Consider the following 26,435-nt stretch of genomic DNA (forward strand, 5'->3'; position numbering starts at 1 on the left):
GATTGATCATGTCCTGCAATTTACTGATACGTAGTACTGCGATGCTGATAGCTGTGCCATCATCGGGGATTGCTGTGCACGTCGATGTGTGTGTGAGAGTCGATGTGTGTGTTTCAGTCCATATGTGTGTGCGTCTTAGTCGATGTGTGTGCATGGCTCCATGTCAGTGTGTAAGTGAATGTGCGTTTGTGTGTCTATGTGTGTCAGTCCGTGTGTGTGTGTACGTCCATGTGTATGTATGTGTCAGTCCATATGTGTGTGTGTTAATCTACATGTGTGTATAAGTCCATACATGTGTGCGTGTCATTCGATGTGTGTGTGTAAGTCAATGCATGTGTGTGACTTGATATGTGTGTGTTACTCCATGCGTCTTTATTTAAAGTATATGTCTGTGTATGAGAGTCCATATGTGTGTGTACGCCAATGTGTGTCAGTCTATGTATGTGTGTGTGAGTCTATGTGTGTGTGTGAGAGTTGCTGTGTGTACGTCGATATGTGTGTGTGTGACACCATGTGTGTGTATATCTCAAGTGTATGTGTGTCAGTCCATGTGCATGTGTGTTAGTCGCTGTGTGTGCGTGGCTCCATGTTAGTTAGTGTAAGTCCATTTCTTTGCGTGTCTGTTGGTCCTTGTGTGCGTCTTAGTCCATGTGTGTGCTTTATTGACCTGGTCAAGGCCTATGATACTATCAGTAGGCCTAGCCTCTGGGTTGTTCTTCGTGCTTTCGGAGTCCCTGACCCTCTGCTCACGATCCTTAAGGACCTTCATGATGGTGAGCGGCCCCGTGTCAAACTACGTGGCCGTGAGTCAGAGACATTCCCTTTACACCTTCGGGTGCAACAGGGATGTCTGGCGCCCGCATTATTTTACATATATTTTTACCACGTACTTAAGAGGAATTACCATCTGCTACAGATACAATGAGAGGCTGATCGATGCCCGGGTGCAGTCAAGGGATGGCTCCCTATTGCTCAACCACGTTATGTATGCCAATTATCTGCTAATTGCTGCTCACTCGGAGGAGTTCGAGGTGCTGCTGCTGAACCTGGAGCTTGCCACCAACAGGTGGGGCCTTACCATCAGCCCCACCAAAACTAAGCACCTGCCTGGCTATTTTATACCATCGGACATTTCACCCCCACAACTCCCAATTGGTGATGGGGCTTTTGTGGAGACAGTGGACAGTTTCCCATACCTTGCCAGTGTGCTAATGACCGGCTCCGGTTTAACAGCAAAGGTCTTACTCCAAATAAGTCGAGCTGCATTATCTTTGCATTGGCTGCGTAACGCTGTGTGGAAGCTACCTGCTCTATCACTCCGTACGAAGCTTCAGGTCTTCTCGGCCACCACGGTCATTCCCTCCAAACTCTATGCTTGCGAAACTTGGACCCCCCTAATGGAACATCTTCGCCAGTTAGAAACATTTAGGATGGCCTGCCTACGATCCATCCTGGGTTTAACCTGGCTGCATTGTGTGAGGAGCTCACAAATCCTTGAAAGATGTGGACCAAGTCCCATCGGTGACCTCCGGCAGGCAAGGCTGCGTTGCTTGAGTCATGTAGCCTGCATGGCCAGGCACCACATGCCTAAACAGCTTTTGTTCGGCCGGATCCAGGGGGCTGGAGAAGACATGGAGTTATGTGGTACAGGAGGATTTGTAGCTGAGTCCACTTGCGGATGACTGCTACCAGCTGTGTCAAGATCGGCCTCTGTGGAGGAGGCTCCTGAAGGACGCTACTGGGCAGTTGGAGGCAGTCACCCTCCAACAACAACGGAGGGCGGAGGAGCGACGCTCACAACAATGAGCGGAGCACCGCGTGGTTAAAGCACAGAAAGTTGCCACAGTAGGGGCCACAGGTGGTGCATCAGCCAGTCGTCTCAGTCAGTCGACCTGTGCCATCTGGGTTTGCTCCGTGACCTGCCAGCAGGCATTCGACACTTCACGTGGCCTCAAGGTGCACATAGCCTGGCACAAGCGTTGTCGTGACGTCACCGCCACTTAGTGGCGAATGGCGGTTGTTGTTGTTCAGTTTATGTATGTATGTATGTGTGAGTCCATTTGTGCGTGTAACTCTATGTGTGCGTGTTAGTCGATTTGCGTGTGTAACTACATGTGTGGCTGCCTTTTTTGCCCGGACAACGCCGGGTACTAACCGCTAGTAGCTAACATAATTAAGTAGGTCCCGAATTTTGTTATTGTATGTGGTTTTGTCCATGATGACAGTGGCATTGCCCTTGTCGGCTGAGAGGATGACTATGTCATCTCTCTTTTTTCATTGAGAACGCTCAAAGTACTAAGTCATGTTTTGCAGAGGGGTCAAATACTTATTTCCCTCATTAAAATGCAAATCAATTTATAACATTTTTGACATGCGTTTTTCTGGATTTTTTTGCTGTTTTTCTGTCTCTCACTGTTCAAATAAACTTACCATTAAAATTCTAGACTGATCATTTCTTTGTCAGTGGGCAAACATACAAAATCAGCAGGGGATCAAATACTTTTTTCCCTCACTGTATATTACTCTGTGGATGCAAAATATGAACTTATTTAAATGACCATCTGTGCTGGCTTATACAATGATGGCTGGCCTGCCTATGATTCATGCTCTTCAACCAGACTTGGATTAGAAGCTTACAGATCCTTAATATATCAATATAGAATATTATCTTGAGTATCTTTGGCAGGTGAGGCTGCATTGGTTCGGTCATGAATCCCGCATTCCCAGACACTGCATGCTCAAGCAGCTTTTATTTGTCAAGATGTAAGGGGCTGAACAGGCATGGCATTGGCCTGCCGATGACTGGTGCCAGGCGTGAAGATCGGCCTCTGGAAGAGGCCCATGAGGTATGCTGCATGGCAGTTAAGAGATATTTGCTCTGCAACAACAATGAGGTCGGAAGAGCGACGCCCACATGAATGGGTGGAACGCTAGGTTCCTAACACCCAGCAAGACAGTGGAGCACAGCTGGTTTATCTGTCGGTCATCCCTTGACACCTGGATCATTCCCATTACCTGCTGACAAAGAATCCACATTTACATGGCCTTAAACTTCACCTATCATGGCATTAGCACTGTGATAAGGTTACTTCCAATTTGTGATGAATGGTGACTGTTAATATAATCTGTTACTGATCCATGTGAAATGCATTTGTATGTAAGAGTGTATCTATGTGGGGAGCGGTGGCGCAGTTATTTCACTGCATTATGAACTCAACAATTAGTGTTTGTTTATTGCCGACAGCAAACATGTTTGATAAATGAAAGCTGAACTTCTTGTGGGCCTCTGCTATGTTGATTGATCTTAAATTGCATAGTGTGAAGTCAGGAAGCATTAATACTGAGCAGATGAAGGCAGCCAGGCATGGTTCTGGACACACCACCTTTTTACCATGCCAGTGTGTAACAGTGTCAAGTTTGTATTTGCAGTAAAGTATATTAACTATTGAACATGTGGGTTAAATCAAAACAAATAGTTTATTTTAGTTTTCCTCTGGAACTTTTTGTAAGAATGGAAACAGTCAGCAAATTAACACGGCACATATCTTGCTGACGTTAGATCTGTTCTTCCAAGCATTCAAGCAAATCTGAGCCTGGCTTCACACCTCTAAGTTGCACTTGAATATTAATTTATGCATAATACAAATAGTATTTTCAACAGCCTTTGCTATGTTAGCTGAGTTTAGCTTTTTAAAATATTCCTTTTGTAGCCAGGCAGCCGAAATTATGTACAGTGATACCTCGGTTCACGAACGCTTCTGTTCACGAACAACTCGGTTCACGAACAGAAAAGTTCATAAAAATATGCTCCGGTTCACGAACTCCGCTTCGGTTCACGAACAGGAGCCGCGGCCATTTTAATGCTATTTCCAGGCTGTCACATGGTCGTGACTTCCTGTAGGAAGATCGTGGAGAGAAGAAGAAACACAGAAAGAAGTACTGTGAGTACTGTGAAGACACTTTCAGTGACTTTTTGCTTTTTGGTGTGCTTTTTAGCACATACAGTACTGTACTGTACTACTGTACTGTACTGTACAATACTGTACTTACTGTATTGTACACTTCACCCGTTTGAGTGCTTACTGAAGTCATCTCAAGCAAGGTTAGTGTTCTCTCTTTATACATTACTATATTGTACAGTACTAATGTGTATTGTAATTTGTTTCATATTTTTGTGCTTCAAAACCCAAAAAAAAGGTCAAAACGGATTAACCGGATTTACATTGAACCCTATGGGAAAATGTGCCTCCGTTCACGACCAATTCGGTTCGCGACCAGAGTCAGTTCACGAATTAAGTTCGTGAACCGAGGTATCACTGTACTTGGTGTTTTGGATTAACATTTATTTTGAAGATACTAGGGCTTCCAGGCATATTTATAACCATTTGCCTTCTCATTGTATGCCTTAACAGCCCATGTGATGAATTGGGAAATATCTTGAATATATGAATAAGTATAGACGTTAGTCACGTGTGACTGTGTATATATTCATTCCTCTGTGCCTCGATACTGACTTAGATGGTGTGGATGTGTTTTTCTGCAGGCAGCTGACGTTTCTTCTGACACTTCCTCTGCAGAATTGGTGTGATGGAGAAAAGGCACTCAGCACAGCTCGGTACAAAAAGACAACAATGCGACCAGTATGCAAACAGTATGGATCTTACTGGAAATTTTACACAGCGCCAGAGAACTCAAACAGGAGAGAAACCCTTCAAGTGCACTGTGTGTGAGAAGGCATTTGCACGGTCATCAAAACTTAAAAAACACCAAAGAACACACACGGGAGAGAAACCCTTCAAGTGCACTGTGTGTGGGAAGGCATTTTCAGATTCATCACATCTTAAAAAACACCAGAGAACACACACAGGAGAGAAACCCTTCAGGTGCACTCTGTGCGGGAAGGCTTTTGCACAGTCGCCACATCTTAAAAAACACCAGAGAACACACACAGGAGAGAATCCTTTCAAGTGCACTGTGTGCGGGTACGCGTTTTCACAGTCCTCTGCTCTTGTAATACACCAGAGAACACACACAGGAGAGAAACCCTTCAAGTGCAGTGTGTGTGGAAAGGTGTTTGTATGGTCATCACTACTTCAAAGACACCAGAGAACACACACAGGAGAGAAACCCTTCAAGTGCACTCTGTGCGGGTACGCGTTTTCACAGTCATCTGCTCTTGTAACACACCAGAGAACACACACAGGAGAGAAACCCTTCAAGTGCACTCTGTGCGGGTACGCGTTTTCACAGTCATCTGCTCTTGTAACACACCAGATAACACACACAGGAGCTAAACCATTCAAGTGCACTCTGTGTGGGAAGGCATTTGTATCGTCATCACATCTTCAAAGACACCAGAGAACACACAGTCATCAGAAGATCCCCCAGGAGAGGAGTCTGAAATCGACTTGTGAATGTCAAAGTGCTGCAATGTGCCCATCCTTAATGAAAAAAGAACCACAAGAAAATCCTAGCTTGGACACTTTAAAAGGTATCAAGTTGAAATATGAAGAGGCAAAGGTGAAATATGAAGTGACAGTGAAGAGCGAAGAAGTGAAGGTGAAATGTGAAGATGAAGATTCATATCCAAAATCAGAACTTCACATTGATGGATGCAACGTGAAGCAGGAGGAGAATTCTTACTGTGAGGCAGAGCGAGGCAACTCCCAGCAGTTTGTAGAAGTGGAGGTGTGGCTGGACTTCTTAGACAATACAAAGTCAAAAGAGACCGGGTAGATGTGTAGTGTAGCAGCGCCGAGTATTGACCAGGTGTAGCAATTGCGGGTGTACCCACCCAAGGGGAAGGGATACATCTTGTGGCTCCCAGAACCAGCTAGATTGTTGCAGAAGGGGGGTGTGGCCAGGGCGGATCCTGGAAGGATAAAAGCGGGATGGAGAGAGAGAGCTCAAGGCTGTCGGTGGTCTTCAGGATCGTCTCGTCGTTGCTGCTGTCCTTATCATCGCTGCCGTCTTTGCCATCGCTCAACGTCGCCATTGCTAGATAGTTATCCAGCTAACTAGTCCGTCAGCGCTGTGGTTGCTAGGCGGTCAGTGTTGTGCTATATGCTAGTGAGTGAAACAGTGTGAGTTATGAGAAATAACAAGCTCCCTCTGTAGTTTATTGTCTCGAGAGTCGTACACTACAGATGTGTAAGCTTGAGACAATGAAGCTCCAATAGATTCACCTTTGTCACTGGACTTTAATTTAAATAAAGTGAAGTTGAACACTCAATTCCTAGGTTCAACCTGCAGAGTAAGAGCGGCCAAAATGTGTGGACCTGTGGGTTGGGTAGATGTCTAACCAGGAGCGAGAGCCAATAAGCTCCCAAGCATTCACTATGTTATGATAATAATATTTGCATTCATGTGGTGATTTATTGCCGATAAGAGTTTTTTTTGGGTTAGATCGCGTAAATATAAATGTTTCGTTGAACCCGCCACTACGCGATTTGTTCTCCAACACCGGTGTGCTGTACTAGTGTAGTGTAAAAACGCCGACTGTTGTTCAGCACTGGCAACTGCGGTGGACAAACAGAACACACGCAGGTAAGCATATATACGGGTGTGTCGGCAGGGTGAAAGAACTGGGGCAAGGGTCACGGGTCACGGAAGACCCATCTGGAAGCCCCTGAAACCTGCTAGTGGGTTCGAGAAGGGAGGTGCGGCCAGGGCGGAGCCAGGTGGCACTGGGTAGCATAAAAGCAGCTGAGAGCGGGAGCTCATGGCTGCTAGTTCTGAGAGTGGGCTCGTCTCGTCGCAGTCATCTTCGCCGCCTTCGTCGCTGCCATCTTCGCTAGATATTGCGTGGCTGGATAGTTGTTGGCTGTTTCAGTCAGCGCCATCGGTGTTACATGGTCAGGGTTTTGTTTAGGCAGGCTAGACGACTAGGGAGAGTGCGATGGCGAACCTATGAAGTTGTTAATAAGGAAGGTGCCCCCTTACAAACCTTGTTTCCCACTACGATGACACTACAACTGGTGTCTGGAGTGGGATGAAGAAAGAACCCACCTATAGTGTCGTCGGACAATGGGGACGGCAAAACATTCATCCCTCCGGCAGCACCGGAACCCTGGTTACGAAGTCTGTTGGCGGAGAGAGAGCGGCTGCGGATCAGCAGGAGAGCGGCGGCGCATCGGCGGGAGAGCAGCCGCAGATCGGAGGGAGAGCGGCGGCGAATCAGCGGGGGAGGAGGTCGATCCTCCGCGGTCATGCGCCGAGCATGCGGCATGGCCGAGTCACGAGGGAGGACCCTGGCAGCAGTCCCCATCAGTATGGGAGAGCGGAGGAGCCTGGACCAGAGACCGTGCATGTGGTGGGCGCCATTTTGCAATTGGAGGGCTTGGCATGGCTAGCGGGCGCTATTTTGTGGAGAGCGCGGGACAGCACTGGAGGGGCGCCGGAGTCGATGGCGCTGCAAGGGGCAATTTTTGGCCTACCATGTGACACCCACATGAAATTTCTCCAGTGGAAGGGAGGGGAGGCCGAGATGCCCTTCGCTTTCCGGGAGGCGCTGCTGGTGCTGGGGCGGAGGGCGCACCTCCAGATGGGTGAGGCGGCGCTCGACACCTTGGCTGTGGTGTGCAGCCTGGGGACGCACGGGAGAAGGCCCCCACGGGTGGAATGGCAACTGGGGCAGCCCCCTCTGTCCTGGGGCCCCACGGCCAAGTGTTTCAGGTGTGGTCAGCTGGGCCACATCGCCATAGAATGCTAGGGTATCAGCAGGGCGCTGGCAGCGCCACCGACGCACCCCAACCCGCCGGCAACGTCTTCCTCAGCTCCACCGATTCTGATGATTTCTGAGACCGCAGTGTGCTAAGTGTCAAGGGCTCTATCCGATTAGATGCTACTGCGTGCCCTTTAGACCATTGTTTTTTTGTTCCCGTTCCTCGGAACCCCAAGGAATGCAAGATCCTGCCAAGGCGGGAGTGAACAGTGTCAAGGACCGGCTCACTTGAGCTACGTTCTGGTAAAGGTTGACTCTCCTTTGTAAGGTGGGATTCGGGGGGGCTGTGTGTATTGTTTGAGTTGCATTGTCGGTTCGCAGGGGGGCGTCGCGGTTGTGCGGTCCCCGACGGGGTTCTTTCCCACGCTGCAGTTGCGCTGCGTGTTGTCGGTTTGCGGGGGCACTGCAGGTTGTCCTTTTTGTTGGTGGTCTGTGGGGGGCGCTGTGGTTGTGCAATGTGGTTATGGTTTGCGGGAGACGCTGCGGTTGTACTGTATGGTCGCAGGAAGTGTTGCAGCTAAGGTTGTTTTCGTGGTGAATTTTTTTTGTGTTGGTGGTGTTCCTCGGAGTTAGGGGTTGCTCTGCCTGTCCACCGGTTGCAGTTGCTGGATGTCAGCCGACTTGTCCAGCAAAGGTAACTGCGGTGGACAAACAGTACACACACCGGTGAGCATATACACAGGTGTGTTCGGCAGGGTGGAGGAACTGGGGCAAGGGTCATGGAAGACCCTACCTGGAAGCCCCTGGCACCTGCTAGTGGGTTTGAGAAGTAAGGGCATGACCAGGGCGGAGCCAGGCCACGTTGGGTAGCATAACTGCAGCTGAGAGCGGGAGCTCAGGGCTGCCGGTTCTGGGAGTGGGCTCATTTTGTCGTTGCTGTCAATCTTTGCTGCCTTCGTCGCTGTCGTCTTCGCTAGATATTGCGTGGCCGAATAGTTGGCTGTCTCGGTCAGCGCCATCGGTGTTACATGGTCAGGATTGTGTTTAGGCTAGGCTAGACGACTATGGAGAGTGCGATGGTGAACCTGTGAAGGTGTTGATAAAGAAGGTGCCCCCTTAGAAACCTTGTCTCCCACCACGATGACACTACAACACGGTCACGGTTGTGTTTAGGTTAGGCTAGATGACGAGAGAGAGCGCATTTATAATTACGCGATCTAACCCAAAAAAACATTATTATGGATGATATTGGTCGCGAAAGCAACCGTGTTAAACTTGCTTAATTGCCTCAGCAATTCGGAGTTTTGTATCATATCTCATCACAAACACTCAAAGAGCACCTCCAAGTGCCAGCTGCCTCTGTGTGAAATAAGGTGGCCCAGCACCAACCTGCATGTGGGCATGAGTCTCAGTAGGGGGCGAGAATTGATGTGTAATCTCAGTTGTGTAATTTCTTGCTATGACCCAAATTAGACAATGACACCAACATGCAATGACCTGTGTGTTTTGAATGACACTGTTTTACATCCACTGTTAAGCAGACGATGCATAATGTTACTGGAGTAGCCAGGGGTGCCTGTCGGATTTGTACCTTGAACCTCTGCAATAAATAGAGAATGCGCTACCACTTGGCTTCCCTCAATCTCAGTGGCATGCATGCAAGTGTAGTGTGCTAACTTAGGTGCTCACTTGTACTTTGAGGCAACACGTTTATTTAACACAACGGGTAACTCTAACAGGATAACAGCACGGTGGTGACCACCACGACTAACTAAACTGACACTCAGAGAGACAATTCTATAGTCGGACCAGGACAGCTAACTGGCTGCCTGATCCACGCGTGAAGACCGGAGACCGAGGACCCAGGATCGAGGATGGCGACTTAATTCCCAGGGTTGAACTCCCCGATCCCCCCCTCAGGACCCCGCTTATAACTTCCCTGGCATGGCTGGCCCCGCCCCTGGCCATGCCCCCCTTCCAGAACCCTCGTGGGGACTCTGGATCCCCATCACATGATCCTGTCACACCCGACTGGGGGCCCCCTGCCCCCTTCATCCGGTCACGTGCTCTCCCGGGTTCACCTCGCTGTCACGTCCTGACACGGCCCCCTTCTCAGCAACACCCAGGCTCCGCTCTTAGAGTACCACCCCTCACACGGCACTTTCTCGGCACCGTGGTGGCTCCCATGAGGCCACCCCCATGAGGTCATCCCCCCCTTCGTAAAACACAGCCGTCCCGGCTGTCAAAAATCCCAACACAAGGGTGTGCCTCCCAACCATTAACATCAATAAATATCCGAAGCCCGCAAAATAAATACAATATATACAACATGTATAGTCACTGAGAAAAATGGAGGGGGGGGGGGAAGAGAGATGGAGGAGAGGACTACAACAACAACAAAAATGTTGGCAATGTACAGCACCCCAGCTACCCCCCCACCCCAAAAGCATGTCCCCGCCCTGTGTGTGTGACAACACCCCTGACTACGAGGACAGGTTCAGCCAATGACCCGATCGAGTGCGACAAGCAGCAGAACGATGCTCCAACAATGCACGGTGGAGGGTAGTTACTTGAATCGGGCAGTCCTCGAACGAGTCCTTGTAACCGGCGCCCCAGGTGAGGTGGGCCTGGGCTCCCTGGGAGACCCGAGGGAATTCAAAAATGGCCTAATGGGCGTGGCCCCTCCTGAGAAGACACAACCGTCGGTGGAGAATGAATGTTTGACGGGCGATCCGCTCCATGCTGAGCATCCGTGGTTGACTCGTCCGGCGACTGCGTGGCTATCAAGACCCTTCGGTCCTGTGGGTGGCACAGAATTCCCCTGAGGTACGACCTCAGCAGATGCCTTCCCCAGCTCGGCGGGCACACCGGACACTCGGCCCTTAGGTAATGGAGATGAAGGGGGCACGCTCGGCGGAACAAATGGTTTCAGTTGCGACGGGTGAACAAACCAGGATCGTTGGCCGAACTGAATTTTCACACTGAGGCCTGTTGTTTTGTATCACGTCGACCGGACCTCTCCAAGGCTTGTACAATTTTGTGGAAGTACCCACTGGCACTTGAGGACACTGCAGCCATGCCTTGTCACCCAGAGCCCATGTCCTGCCCGACACGTGGAGTCCCCTCAACCTTTCGTTGGCCAACTGTCGTAAGGCAGAATTATGCCTGGAAGCATCACGTGCCTCCATCACCCGCTGAAGGGTAAGGCACATGTGCTTGGACATGTTGATCTTAGACTTAACCAGTCGACGCATGAGGGATTGTTCTGTTGGCTGCGAGCACCCCGGGGACATGTAAATCCCAATCGCCCTGGGACTTGCTGACCTGTTGACTAAGCATAGAGGTCAGGATCCTGTGTAGACACTCTACCATCTCGTCAGTCTGGGGTTGGTAGGGCGATGTACGGACCTTTTTGGTGCCCAACAGGCCACACACCTCCTTAAGTAATTTCGAAGAAAAATGTTTGCCCTGATCAGTAAGGAGGCGCTCCGGGGTCCTCTTATCCAACACGTACCCGTGAAGGAACGCCTCCATAATAACCGCCGCCGACTGGTTGAGAAGCTGCCAAAGCCATAGGCCAACAAGAAAAATATTCGACACCCACTAGTATTTATTTCCACGTGGCGTGGTCGGAAAGGGTCCGAGGACGTCAAGCGCGACGAGCTCGTTAATCTGGGAAACCCGAATAAATGGTAAGGGCGGGCAGCACATTTTTGGCAGTGGTTTCTACCGAGTGCAGTGTACACCCCTTCAGAACGTTGTACACATCACCCGACATTCCGGGCCCAAAGAATTTGAGCCTGAGGGTTGCCAGGGTCTTACGAACACCCAGGTGCATTAGGTGTTCGTGCATCGCCGCAATTTACCCCTCATCTCCATAGGAACAATACTATAGCGGCGGAAACCCGCCATCCCAGCGCATCAGCAGACCCCCCTTTAGAATGAGCGGATCTACCCTGCGGCAGTCCCCCCCATCCCTGGCATTCATGACGCGGTGTCGCATTAGGGAGGTATCCTCCGCCTGGAGGCGCCCCCATTCAGCATGGGACAACCCAATGGTGGAATTGCACGCTTCCGGAGCATCTGAACAGTCGTGCGGTGAAACATCCGCAGACGCTACAACAGAGGGAGATGACACCTCCGCAGCCGGTTTACAGCGGCCCGATCCCGTGAGACGCGCACCCATCACCCAGCGACAGTCGCAACAGCGCATCCGCGTTTACACGTTTATAGTTTCCTATAAAGACCTCTAACCATCGGGAGAGCTGGCTGGATGGCTGTTAAATACGCAACGCGTACTGGAGAGCGGCATGGTCCATGTGTACCCCAAAAAGGCCCTGCTATCGAGGTTCGGACGGTACTGTTGGATAAAAAAAACATGGCCAGCAGCTCCCATTGCGTGACGCAATAGCGTTGCTCGGCCGGTGAAAGGACTTTGTCGTCCACTACCTGCGATAGTACGGCACCGATGCCGGTGTTGCTGGCGTCTGTATCAAGAAGGGCAGCGGAAAGTCGGGGTATTTTTTACATTGCACAGCTGATGAAAAGATAATGCTGCCTGACTGATTCGGACCACCCCACACACTATGTACACACATAATCAGTGTAGACATGTATTGTGTACACACAGTGTACTTGCACAGTGTAAACAGTCTGCATATACAGTGTATACACAAACACATTAACAAGAACAACAACCGCCATTCGCCACTATGTGGTGGTGACGTCACCACGGCGCTTGTGCCAGGCTATGTGACACAGTGTACACACACAGTGTTTTCACTGCTATGATTAAAGCAGTGCATACTGACTGTTGGTACCTGCTATGATTACAGCAGTGAATACTGACTGTGGTGGGACCTGCTATGATTACAGCAGTGAATACTGACACAATACTATTCACGTTGTTGTTGTTGAACTCACGCACCCAAGGGGTCTCTTCAAGAGAGGGAGCAATGCAAAAGGAATCTGAATAAACTTAAACTGTAACCCCACTCTCGGACGTCACCACTCCGCATTACCTCATCGGGGTGAGATGCCAGGGTGAAGGTGTACCCCACTATCGACGTCATGTCATGTCTCAAAGGTATCCCCCCTCCCCCGTGCTTTTGAGCGTGACGTCACGTCTGGTCGGTCACTGCGGATTTCCGTTCCAGTAAAAATCCTTATTTGGGCAAATCTACGCCAAGTCACTTTCGGGTCATTAACATAATTTATTCATAAATTCACTCGAGTTCATTACGCCGGGTTCAGCATCCACACCCCATCACCCAACATATAGGCCTGGCTCGTTAACATAATGTTTTCACTATGAGACCTCGTTTACCAGTGGGAAAATATAGTAATAGGTTTTTACCCTTTCAACTGGTACAAAAAACTGACACCTTTATACAAGGGATCATGTTTGCAATAACCACAACACAAGCAGTCAAAATGCAATCAAAAAGAAACAACTGTGATAACAGTGCATATCATTATCAGAGTTGTTTCTTTTTGTTTGCATTTTGACTGCTTGTGTTGTGTTTTATTGCAAACATGATCCCTTGTATAAAAAGGTGTCAGTTTTTGTACCAGTTGAAAGGGTAAAAACGTATTACTATAATTTTTCATGATAATTGTTTTTTTACCCTTCTATCTGGCAACAAAACTGACACCTTTTTACAAGGAGTCATGTTTGCATAGATCGCAATACCTGCAGTCATAATACAAACAAAAGACATAACTCTGAAAATGTGCACTGTCCTTGAAGTTGATTGGTCCACACCCGAGACAGCTTTCCTTAGAGCCTAGTCTCATATGTGTTGGACCAGATGACGCCGAAAGGCGCACAACGATTGTGTCTAATGAAGGAATCCCAACCCCCTGTGAGCACAGGAGGCAGCTTGGAGCGTATATTTATTCAAAGGGAGGGGGAAGGGGGGTAGCATTAACAAAGGAAAAGGAATGTTAATAGTATGTAGCTGCAGTTACTAAACAACCACGTAGAAAACTAAAGTATAAACTACATAAAAAACTAAAGTATAAACGACAGCATCATCAGTATACTTACTATACAATAAGCTGAGTTACTAACAGTAAGTAATACATTACAATTGTACGTCGTAAAAATTATATAATATGCTTCCATCTAAACTTTATTCTCTTACATCACACGAGTCTACACCGTACTATATACTGCCATAGACAAACCCAACATTAAATTATATACTGTATTGCTATAAACCTTATACATTTTAATATAACACTATGTATTATTCTACCAACCCTAATGTGTATCACACTGCTATATGTTTACTATACAATTACGATACTATATGTTACTTTGTACATTGTATTAAGCATATAAATGTTATACTATTTGTTATTATACACTGTACCATTGACCGTCGTGTCAATGGTATCATTTTTCGGTTACACCGCCGCTCATTGGGGGAGGGGATTGTGTGTTGAACCCCGCAAGTGACGTCATGTCACCTGCCGCGTGACGTCACGAGATACCAGGAAGCTCGGCGCGCGCGCTGAGATCCGAGGTGGGAAGTTCACGTCGTGGTTGTTGTTGTCGTGGTGGTTATTGTTGTTGTTTACCCAGGTAGAGCCTCACTCCTCTCTCTTGTAGGGATATCAATTGAGGAGCAGCGAGTATGGAATCGATGTCCAGTTTGGAACATTATAACGCGGGGCCTAGCCATGCGGGGCCTTGCCTCCTGCCCTTGCCTGATTGCATTTGCTTTAATTCTCTGCTTCAGTTTAATTTGTCTTCACCTGGCTCACTACTTTGAAGATTTGTTTATTTTAAATATTTCTACTTTTTATTTTGCGAGGCATAGCCCACTTGAGCTAAACCGCTCTTTTTCAGAAGCGACCTGCCCACAACAAAGTGGCGTATCAACGTGTGTAAATGTATATCGGTCAAATACTCTAAACGTGTAGTGATGTTGACTCTAAATGTGCAGGGAAAAACCGGAGGATCCGGTAGAAATTCCACGCGACCACGGGGAGAGAAACACGCAAACTCCAAATTTACATCCGTAATACAGGTTTGTTTGGGTTAGACCGCGTAAATATATAAAGGTGCCGTTAAACCCGCCACCACTTGACAGTAAGGGTTGGTCACATTAACAGAACGTGGTCAGTTCGTCACTAGTACAGCACTACACCGGTTGTGTGTTGGAGAACCAAGCCACAACATTTACAATCTGAGTACGACGTTCACCAGTAATTACAACCAGCTTCATCAGGCGACAGCCAAATGTTGTGGCTTGACTCTGGGACTATAAATCAGGTTGCTGGGTTTATAGCGCAGTACGCTAACCATTGCACTACCGCTCCCCACTCATGCATAAATATTATCGGAAGTATAGTATTTATTCAGTAATAGGCAAGTTACCCGGCTTCGCACAGGTCTCAGTAATCAAACATTAAGGTTAATGTCTTGCAATGCTGGCTTTATTAAAATTATTGAATCCTGCCAGTGAAGTCTGTAAATGTGTGTATATTGTCACGGTTTTTTGGTTGTGTTATACAATCGCAGGGCTTGTTTGTTTCATAATGAGGACAGCTTTTAAATTCGTTGCCCTTGGAGAGCTTGAGGATAGACAATGTTGGATGTTTTGCCATCTGGTGGGTTTAATCGAATTAATTAATAATCAACGTTTTTGGGTTCAGATCGCGTTATTTATGAATGTGTCGTAACCCTCCACCACCCGACACGGCCAATCAGCAAAAAAGTGTCACGTTGACAAAAGACAAATAGTTCACAGCTTTAGCCCACCGGTGTGTTGAAACGTGAAACCACAACATTTACAATTTTTGAGTACGACGTTTCGCTGGTAATTGCATCCAGCATCATCAGCCAATTCGCCAGAATGGTGAGGCTCTGCTCTGTCTCCTGTTCTTATATAGAGCAGCAGCAGGGTGACGTCATCATTAACTCATCAACTCATCAGGTGCAACGATTTGAGGGGGGGGGGTTATTGTAATTATATACTAGATTAGTAATCAGGCAATTGTTACGATGCGAGTTGTAGATTAGTAATCGGTTGGAATGTGTTTTATTGTGATTATGCTACGTTAGTAATCAGTTAGTGTTTGTTTCCCTTATAAGGAATTGTAATGTATCTTATTTAATAATATGCTTCCAGGCCACATTAAGCGTGTAGCTGTCTGAGCGATTAAAATTATTTCTGTTTCTCTCAATTTCAATGGATTCTCTAATTAGTCTTTGCCAGTAGTAACTAGTTTTACACAACACTTCAACGTTGTCAAAATCAATTGAGTGTCCCTGTTGGCAAGCATGTTCTGCCACTGCCGACAGTTGTGTTTGCGATAGTTTAATATTTCTCTGGTGTTCTTTTAGTATTACACTAATGTTATGCCCCGTCTGTCCAATATAGCATTTGCCACATAAACAATTTATCCGATATACACCTTCTGTTGATAATTTAGGTAATTCGTCTTTAGTGCAAGTTACTAGTTTTTTTATTTTGTGTACTGCACCAAATCTTACTGTAATGTTTTGCTTTTGCAAAACACGGGCTAATTTGTCAGTTACTCCTGAGATAAATGGTATTTTTATTGTTTTAATAATCTGATTGCTTTCAGCAGTGTTGCTTTGCGATCGTGATTTGGCATTTAGTGCTCTGTTAATTTGAGCATTATTGTAGCCATTCTGTCTTAGTGCTTTAACATGTTTAATCTGCTGCTCTATATAAGAATGGGAGACAGAGCAGAGCCTCACCATTCTGGCGAATTGCCCGATGATGCTGGATGCATCTTCTTGGTTCTTTCGGTAAAGTCACGTAGAATGGAAATAATAAAATAATAAAAATAACACATAATAAAATAATTCTCACGACGTTTCGGCCACAACGAAAGACAGCGTCTTTCTGACAGACCTGTTCTTCACCTGAGGACGGCTGCTTGCGTTGTGGCCGAAACGTCGTGAGAATTATTTTATGTTTTATTTTTATTATTTTATTATTTCCATTCTACTTGACTTTACCGAAAGAACCAAGAAGATGAATCCCTGCAGTCATGAAAGCTTTAAATCGAGATGCTGGATGCAATTGCTAGCGAAACGTCGTACTCAAAAATTTTAAATGTTGTGGTTTCACGCTTCAACACACCGGTGGGCTAAAGCAGTGAACTATTTCTCTTTTGTCAACGTGACACTTTTTTACTGATTGGCCGTGTCGGTGGTGGAGGGTTACGACACATAAATAACCCGATCTAAACCCAAAAACGTTGATTATGAATAATATTGGTCGCGAAAGCCTACGTGTTAAACTAATTAATCGAATGAAGCTCAATTTTGGCATACATGGCGACAGCAAATTGGCGGAAGAGCTCTTTGCATCTCAAAAAGAGATTGAATCTGCCTTTTTGCACCATGATCCTAATGACAAAGAAGTCCATGGTGGAAATCTTCTTTTGTGTTGGCAAGCCTGTTGCTGGGTCAGTTTGGCGAAGTAGGAAATTGTAGCCATCATCACCTTGCCAGAAAATCAGTAGACATTGAAAAGCATCCTAGGATCGGTGTGTTTAATTTCTGTTGCAAGACGATGCCTCGAGTGACATGTTGTTCAGCTGTCAGAATGCCAGCGACTTCAAATGTTGTGAGTGCATTTAAGCAGCACTCATGTTGACAATGTGGAGTTTAGTCGGCATGAATGACAACATTGTACTCTGAAGTCATCTTCTCCGTGGCATTAGTGAAACTGTGAACTTATGAGTTTTCCTTATCGAGCATGTCTTGCCACAGCAATACGACTTGCAACTTGATGTTGATGACATTTTTGCAATGCTGGTGAGCCTGTCTAGTATTATTCAGACATGCAAGTAGATCTGTGGTAATGTAGGTAGGTCATTAGGTAGTGGCAGCAGACTGCCAATGCGATTATGTACCTGGCCCTGCACTTTAAATGTGGGCAAGTAGCCAGATGTCAGGATGAGTTGGTTTTTGCCAAAACATGTAATTTTGAAGCATGAGTTTTATATTCTATTGTTGTTTTGGAATTGGCTTGCATAGGTAGTGTTGGCAGGTATCAATACGTGAATAGGCTCAGGATGGTCATCGATTGTAGGCAGTTGAACCATTGTTCAGTTAAATCTTGACTTAAAGCTTTCGTGACTGCAGGAATTAATATTCTTTGGGATGTGATTCCTGACATGTACCCTGGCGCCTACAAACTAAGCTGTGTCTGTGGCAGTAGTTACTTTGGGGAAACTAAGTGACATGTCCTGGACTGTGTTCGTAGACATAAGGCAGATCTGAAACAGGATAGGACCAATTCCTCGGCCGTGGCTGATAATTGTTTTAATGCGGTAGGCTCACACGAAATTGATTTCTCTAAGACGAAAGTACTTTGCAAACCCACTGGCTATCAACAAAGATTCATTCATGAAGCCATCCATTTCTACAGACAGACAATTTCAACTAAGAAGATGAGTACAAACTTAACAATCATTGGAAGGACGTTATCAACCAGTTTAAGTGATGTTCCCATTGTACCACCTTCTGATGGTAGCTGTTATTTTCGGCTCTCCATGTGTGTGTCTGCCTTTTTCGCCCGGGCAACGCCGGGTACTTACCGCTAGTACCTAATAAATTAAACTGAAAATGAAACTGAAAATAAGCATTAAAAAGAGTAAATAGTGAGTTTGTAAGTGAATGTTATATAGAGTTAAGGAAATGATAGTTGAATGTGTAATCGTTGTAGGAATGTGAAGACATAGCCGCAAAGGAACGAAATAATTATTTTTAGTGCTTGATGTGGATATTAATAGTATGTGTGTGGTGGTGTGTGTACATATATCATAATTTTTACCAGAGTGTGTGTGTGCATGCTTTTTATTTTTTACTTGGCGATGTAGACTTGATGTATTTAGTCGTAGCTGTTGTGTCGCATCTCTGTTGTGTAAAAGGAGGTCGGTAGTGTTGGTACGTAGATGTTAATATTTTAGAATAGTACATGTTTAAAAAAAAATATTGCAGTGTGTGTTAGAGGTGAACCGTGCATGTGCAGAGAGGACAGTAAGGAGCCGGAAGTAGATGAATTTGGCGGCAAAAACGCAGGGCTGCTAATAGGGAAGGATAACATGGTAAATATGAGAACAAATATAGCAGTGCAGTGGAGACACTTATGTTATGGTGAGTGCGTGGAATTGTAGTATATGAAATGTCATAATGTGTTTGCATGTGTGGCAAACCGGAAGTAGTGAAAATGCCACGGGCTTGAACACATGGCAAGAGAAAGAGAGAGGGGGGAGGTGAGGAGCGGGGGGGGGTCTACAGGTGGTACAGGTGTGAAAGGTGAGCAGGTAAGCTAAAAATAGTGCGAAAGACACCCGAACTCACCCGTGAGTACACATGGAAAGTTTGGGGTGTGTTGGCGCAATTTGGTTCACAAAAAAATCTACACAAGCCCAAAGTCAGCTTTATCTTCATAGATTTATACTATTTTTTGTCTTTTAATATTTTTTGTATACGGTTTCTCCATGTTTATTTCAATTGTTTAGTTTATGTGGAATACAGTACAGTACTTATTTAAATTGTGATGTAAATTTTAGTTGACGTTTACCTAACGTCATTACTCAGGTAAGGCTTAATTATTAAATATCACGCTTTTAGCTTTCGAGTGGCAATTTCCAAGAACGTAACCTCCGCTATATGCAAGGGTCTGCTGTATTTTCTGTCTATTGACTACAGCAGAGGCTTATGGATTTTCAACAAAAACTAGATCTCTGCATTCTTGATTTAATTGAGGCTGAAAGTACCATAAAGAGGCTTGGGGCTTTGGGTTGTTATTTTTTTTTTTCAAATCTATCTCTCTGTTCACATTATTTGAGGATTTGTATGATTTTGGGCAGAACGGTCTAGCGCTGCATGACCAGGAGTCCGAGCCATTTCCTGTTCAACTTTGCTTATGACAGAAATTCACTCTGGCCCCATGCTTTACATTGCATAGCATCTTCAATGACTATGTCATATGAAACAATTGCATTCGTTACGGTTCCAGTGATAAGCTTATCGATGCCTGGTTATAGTTAAAGGATCGTTCCCTGCTGGTCAACCGTGTTACATCTACTGATGATCTGGTAATGGCTACTTAATGAGATGGAATTCGGGAATTTTGTGCTGTGACTTGATAATTCCATCATGAAATGGGGCCTTGCAAATGTTCTACAAAAATAAATCACCTGCCTGGGAATTTCATGTCATACAACACTGTACCTGCTTAACTCTGCATGAATAATAAGGCAGTTCTACAAGTGGTGGAGGAGCTCCTATACCTGGTTAATGTGTTCACGACCAGGTCTGGTTTGGCAGCCAGTCTCACTTAAAATTAGTCAAGCAGCATTCTTTCATTAGACTGTGTAACACTGTGGATGGTGCCTGGACTTTTCCTCCATACAAAGCTGTGATTGTCCATCGCCAACTGGGTTACATGCGTCACGTGGCCACAAGTCGCTTGTTGGCGAACACAACCCCTGGACCTGGCTCAAAGAGTGATATCAATATAGAATGTATGTAAGGATGCCCCCCAATGGAGTCCCCCTGGATCTCTACCACACATGTCCCACTGGACAAAGACCCCAGGGCTGGCCCAGGCCACGCTGGTGGGACTATGTTGCTCGGCTGGCCTGGGAACATTTTGGAATTCCCCAGGTTGAGCTTGGGTCTGTCGCCAGGGAAAGGGGGGCTTGGACCGCCCTACTCGGTGTGCTGCTACCGCGACCCTCACCAGGACAAGTGTTCTTAGAAACGAACGAACAAAGCTGTGATTCTTCTTGGCGACATATATTACTCTTTGGATGCAAAATATGAACTTATTTAAATGACCATCTGTGCTGGCTTATACAATGAAGGCTGGCCTGCCTATAATTCATCTTTAATTCAACCAGACTATTTTGTATTAAGCTTGCAGATCCTTAAGATATCAATAATAGAATATAATCATGAGTCTCTTTGACAGGCGAGGCTGCATTGGTTCGGTCATGAATCCCGCATTCCCAGGTACCGCATGCTCAAGCAGCTTCTGTTCGTCCAAATATTAGGGGCTAAACAGGCATGGCATTGGCGAGAGAAGAGAATGGAGGATGTGGAGGTGATTGGAACCGCCGATGACTGGGATCAGTCATGTCAATATTGGCCTCTGGAGGAGGCCCGTGAGGTGTGCTGCAGGGCAGTTGCAGGTATTCGCTCTGCAACAACGATGAGGTCGGACAAGCGACGCCCACATGAATAGGTGGAACGCTGGGTCCCTAAAACCCAGCAAGACGGTGGGGAGCACAGCTGGTTCATCTGTCAGTCATCCCTTGACACCTGGATCATTCCCATTATCTGCTGACATGGAATCCACACTTACATGGCCTTAAGTTGCACCTTTCATGGCATTAGCATTGTGATAAGGTTACTTCCAATTCGTCATGAATGGTGGATGTTTTGTTGATATATTGTCAATGATGCATGTGAAATATACATGTATTTAAGAGTTTATTTTTGTTGGGAGCTGTAGTGCAGTTGTTTCACTGCATTATGAACTCAACAATTAGTTTGATTATCATTGACAGCAAACATGATTGATAACAATGTAACAACATTTTTTTTGTCCCTGGGTAGTAAGTGTTATTTCCTATTTGCCTATGCCTCAAAAGTACAGAAAATGGCTATTATTCCCCACAAACTTTGCTTTTGTGACCAGGACAGTGATACTTTTGAAATTTACCTGCAAAGTTTTTCTTAAATATTCCTTTTGTAGCTAGACAGCCGAAATTGTGTGCTTGAGCATCCAGTCATATTCATGACCACTTGCCCTCTCATTGCCTTAACAGCCCGTGTGATGAATGGGGAATCTTTTTTATGATATCATGAATATATGAATAAGTATAGACGTGTCAGTCATGTGTGACTGTGTATATATTCATTCCTCTGTGCCTCGATACTGACATAGATGGTGTGGATATGTTTTTCTATCTGCAGCTGATGCTTCCTCTGCAGAATTGGTCTGATGGAGCAAAGTCACTCAGCGCAGCTCGGTACAAAAAGTAAACAATGCGACCAGTATGCAAACAGCACAGATCGTACTGGAAACTTGACACAGCACCCGAAAACTTACACAGGAGAGAAACCCTTCAAGTGCACTGTGTGTGAGAAGGCATTTGCATGGTCATCAAATCTTAAAAGACACCAGAGAACTCACACAGGAGAGAAACCCTTCAAGTGCACTGTGTGCGAGAAAGCATTTGCACAGTCATCATATCTTACAATACACCAGAGAACACACACGGGAGATAAACCCTTCAGGTGCACTTTGTGCTCGAAAGCATTTGCAGATTCATCACATCTTACAATACACCAGAGAACACACACAGGAGAGAAACCCTTCAAGTGCAGTGTGTGCGGGAATGCGTTTGCACAGTCATCAGATCTTCAGAGCCACCAGAGAACACACACGGGAGAGAAACCCTTCAGGTGCCCATTGTGCGGGAAGGCATTTGCACAGTCATCAGATCTTCAGAGCCACCAGAGAACACACACGGGAGAGAAACCCTTCAAGTGCAGTGTGTGTGAGAAGGCATTTGCAAAGTCATCAAATCTTAAAAAACACCAGAGAACACACACAGGAGAGAAACCTTTCAAGTGCACTGTGTGTGAGAAGGCATTTGCACAGTCATCAGTTCTTCAGGGCCACCAAAGAACACACACAGGAGAGAAACCTTTCAAGTGCACTGTGTGTGAGAAGGCATTTACAGAGTCATCACATCTGAAAAAACACCAGAGAACACACACAGGAGAGAAACCCTTCAAGTGCAGTGTGTGTGGAAAGGCATTTTCAAGTTCATTTTATCTTAAAATACACCAAACAACGCACACAGGAGAGAAACCCTTCCTGTGCACTGTGTGCGGGAAGGCGTTTACACGGTCATCAAGTCTTCAAAAGCACCAGAGACAACATACAGGAGAGAAACCCTTCAAGTGCACTGTGTGTGAGAAGGCATTTGCACGGTCATCAGTTCTTCAGAGCCACCAGAAAACACACACAGGAGAGAAACCCTTCAAGTGCAGTGTGTGTGAGAAGGCATTTGCAGAGTCATCAAATCTTAAAATTCACCAGAGAATACACACAGGAGATAAACCCTTCAAGTGTACTCTGTGCGGGAAAGCGTTTTCACAGTCACAACATCTTCATAGACACCAGAGAACACATAGGCATCAGAAAATCCCCAAGGAGTGTAGTCTGAAATCAGCTTGTAAAAGTCAAAGTGCTGCAATGAGCCCATCCCTCCTGAAAAAAGATCTAGAAGTTAATTCCAGCTTGGACACTATGAAATGTGTCAAGGTGAAATTTGAAGAGGCGAAGGTGAAATGTGACGAAGTGATGGTGAAGAGCGAAGAAGTGAAGGTAAAATGTGAAGAAGTGATGGTGAAGAGCGATGAAGTGAAGGTGAAATGTGGAGAAGTGATGGTGAAGAGCGACGAAGTCAAGGTCAAATGTGAAGAAGCGATGGTGAAGAGCGAAGAAGTGACTGTAAAATGTGAAGATGAAGATTCAACTCCAAAATTGGACCTTCACACCGATGGAGGCAACGTGAAGCAGGAGGAGAATTCTGACTGTGAGGCAGAGCGAGGCAACTCCCAGCAGTTTGTGGAAGTGGAGGTGTGGGTGGACTTCTTAGACAATACAAAGTCAAATGGAGACCCTGTAGATATGTAAGATTGAGACAATGAAGCCCCATTAGATTCACCTTTGTCACAGGCCTTTAATGAAAAGAACGTGAAGTTGAACACTCCATTCCTAAGTTCAACCTGCAGCGTAAGAGCGGCCAGTATTTGCGGACCTGTGGGTTGGGTAGATCTCTAACCTGGAGCCAGAGCCAATATGCTCCCAAGCTTTCACTATGTTATAATAATAATATTAACATGTATATGGTGCTTGCTTATTCGCCTCAACAACTCAAAGTTTTGTATCATATCTCATCACAAACACTCGAAGAGCACGCCTTTTGGCGTCCTCTGGTCTAACACGGTTTGATACTAGGCTCGAAAGAAAGCTGTCTCTGGTGTGGACCAATCAGTTTCAAAGACAATGCATATATTATCGGAGTGTTTTTTGTTTGCATTCTGACCCCAAGTATTGTGGTTAATGCAGACATGATTCATTGTAAAAGGTTTCAGTTTCATGTTTTTACATCTCAACACCTGATTTGTTGCCGTAAAAAAGGGGAAAACATTCTCACTCGAAGAGCAAGTTGTATATATGCCTTTTCCAAAAAAATTATATTAAGAGTGATTCTGGCAAAAACATTTTTTATAATTTTGATCGGGATGTAGGGCTGGGGCATGGAAAGGGAGAGTCTTCCTCCTGCCTTGCCACACAAAAGACAGCTGGAGGATAATTACTCACAAGCCTGTTTGGGAAGTCATAAAATTTAATTTAAAAAAACAGAAAACCCAAGGAGAGGGGCTAATGAGATTCTGGGGGGAAATCCCCAGTTGACTTCAAGAGAAGGCCGCCTTAAGGAAACAACCCACAATAAAACAAACAAGATGGAAAAAGCAGGGGTCACAAACCTCCCTTGGACAGCAAAATCCACCAAGGCCAGTTAATCATTGAGGTTTTCAAAATACAACAGTAAAGTCCGAAGCTTAACTATATCTTCAACATCAGGATATCAAAATATAACTTGAGAATGAGAGGCACGGATCCCTGGCGATACAGATGGGGAACAAAGATTATACAACCCTCGGAATATTCTTGGTAGCAACTATGGTATACCACGAATCTTGGTTAAGCATGAACCAAATAATAATTATGAAAGTGTTAGACTTAGGGTCATTCAGAAGAGATACAATGCGAAATGTCAATCACACACGACCAAGATAATGTATTCCACGGGATCAGAGCCTCACCAACCGCCTTTGTCTTCCAGGAGCTAACAGCACATGGTATAGGTATAGTATGTATGCAGGGTGGCGCCTCCCCCTAATATATCAAATACCACGCAATAATTCCAAACCGCGACGTGAGTGCTGTGAACGCTGCTCAAAACGTACTTTGATTCGCTTGCTGAGTCAAAACTGTGGAAAGTGGTACGGTACCAAGCTATAAGAGGTGTAAAATAAAAAATGTTAACTTCCAACCCGTGGTGAGGACGGAGAATATGGCAACAGCAAGCACAGCCGTGCACAATAGGTCACGACTTCAAAGGCCACCGCGCCCCTTTTTGAGTCGGAGGCGAAGAAAATGTAACACTTCCAACCCGTGATGGGAGCGTGGGGAACGCTGCCCAAAACGTGAACGGAAACATGGCGGTAATAAAGACATCCGGACAACAAACAGCCTAAGCGACAGAAATCAGTATTTTATACCTGCGTGACTTTACCGAAAGAACCAAAGAGTATAACTTGATCTGTAGCCTGTCCTCTGTGCAGCACGAGTCATACAGACAACTGGAAGAGGACTCTTGAAGAGGGGGGGGGAGACGACAAGCGCTGTCTCTCCAAGTCGCTCCACAGTCTACGAGGATCAACAGTGTCTAGTGTCAAAGGAGGTGACGTACGGCAACCAGCGGACAAGCTGCGAGTGGTGTCTGGCGACGGGATCTGCACGCACATTGACGCAGACAGAACTGGACCCATCATACCTGCCAGAATGGGCACTGCCGAGAGCACGACCAGCGTACCGACTTGGCAACCACCCCAGTGGTGGAGAGAGACTGACGAAGCAGCAGAGAGTGCCGTGTGTTCGACACACACGCCGACCCAGCACCCCCTGCTGGGGACCTGAGGTGTTTTCGGTACAAGGAATGCTGCACCTCGGAAGCCTCTAACTCAACAGTTAGCAAGAAGACAATACACACCCACACACATAACGTGCATATTGGTACTAATAATATTGTTCCAAAAAGTTATCTTGTTTTGAAATGGGTTGCCATCCCAAGGTGGTGCGTTAGCTATTAGTTGATCGTGAAAAGCATTGTTCTGTCCATTGAGTTACATGAATACGGTCGTTTTGAAGTATTTTAGTGATTCATTTTCGTTAATTTAATAATCTTACCAAGGAATTCATTGATGACACTAAACATAAGCATATATGTTACGAATCTACACACTCACAGGAATACTATTGAGTGGAGATTTTTCTTTTGGTCACAGAATCTTGCCCCCGAATTCATTGATGTCCCATTAGCCAATTGATAAGCATCTGTGAGCCAAACAGGCACACTAGCACGCACACTATTGTTTCGGGACATTTAGTCAATTACATAATCTTACCAATGAATTAATTGATGTCTAATTTTCCCATTGGGCACATGTTTCTTTAGCATGTTACGTATGAATATATATTTTTAAAGGACTTTTCCTATCGCCGTGTATAGTCTCGCTACTCTGAGGAGTTAGCCGATTGTTCCGTTATTCAGTTTTAACAAACGTAACCATTGAGGGTTAATTGTACGGATCAATGAGTACTTCAGGAGTATGGTGTTGACAATTCCGATCATAAGTGTGTTCGCATATTAGTGTTTTTAGATATTAAAGTTGCTTAACACAGAAGTGTCTGAGTGGTTTACTTACTAAGTTCATGCATAATCTTAATTAAGAGAATGGTATATTGCGGTGAGATGGGAATTCTGAGCCGAATTTGCATAATAAATCCACATTTGCACAATTTTTTTTATAACATTACACTTTTTTATTGTATTATCACAATTGGTAATGCAATCCAAGACACCGAAGCTGCATAATTGTGTAGTGAGTCCAACTGAGTCG

The 26,435-nt window shown here is 45.7% G+C and overlaps 1 protein-coding gene across 6 annotated transcripts; it reads left to right on the plus strand.

Moving 5' to 3' along the window:
• Positions 1 to 26,219, plus strand: LOC144738142 (uncharacterized). 6 transcript variants are annotated; one of them, XM_078621092.1, is made up of 3 exons: positions 1 to 5,368; positions 11,810 to 11,812; positions 21,785 to 26,219. In XM_078621092.1, exons 1-3 carry the CDS (start codon positions 4,588 to 4,590, stop codon positions 23,377 to 23,379), a joined length of 2,379 nt encoding a protein of 792 aa, XP_078477218.1. In that variant the 5' UTR covers positions 1 to 4,587; the 3' UTR covers positions 23,380 to 26,219. The 6 variants fall into 6 exon arrangements, with proteins under 6 accessions (XP_078477218.1, XP_078477216.1, XP_078477217.1 ...); XM_078621090.1 differs by lacking the exon at positions 11,810 to 11,812 and having other exon boundaries at positions 1 to 5,303; positions 21,969 to 26,219; XM_078621091.1 differs by lacking the exon at positions 11,810 to 11,812 and having other exon boundaries at positions 1 to 5,274; positions 21,937 to 26,219.
• The last annotated feature ends 216 nt before the right edge of the window (positions 26,220 to 26,435 follow it).

Source organism: Lampetra planeri, chromosome 78 (assembly GCF_965212315.1).
Source record: "Lampetra planeri chromosome 78, kcLamPlan1.2.h2, whole genome shotgun sequence".
Lineage (NCBI taxonomy): Eukaryota > Metazoa > Chordata > Hyperoartia > Petromyzontiformes > Petromyzontidae > Lampetra > Lampetra planeri.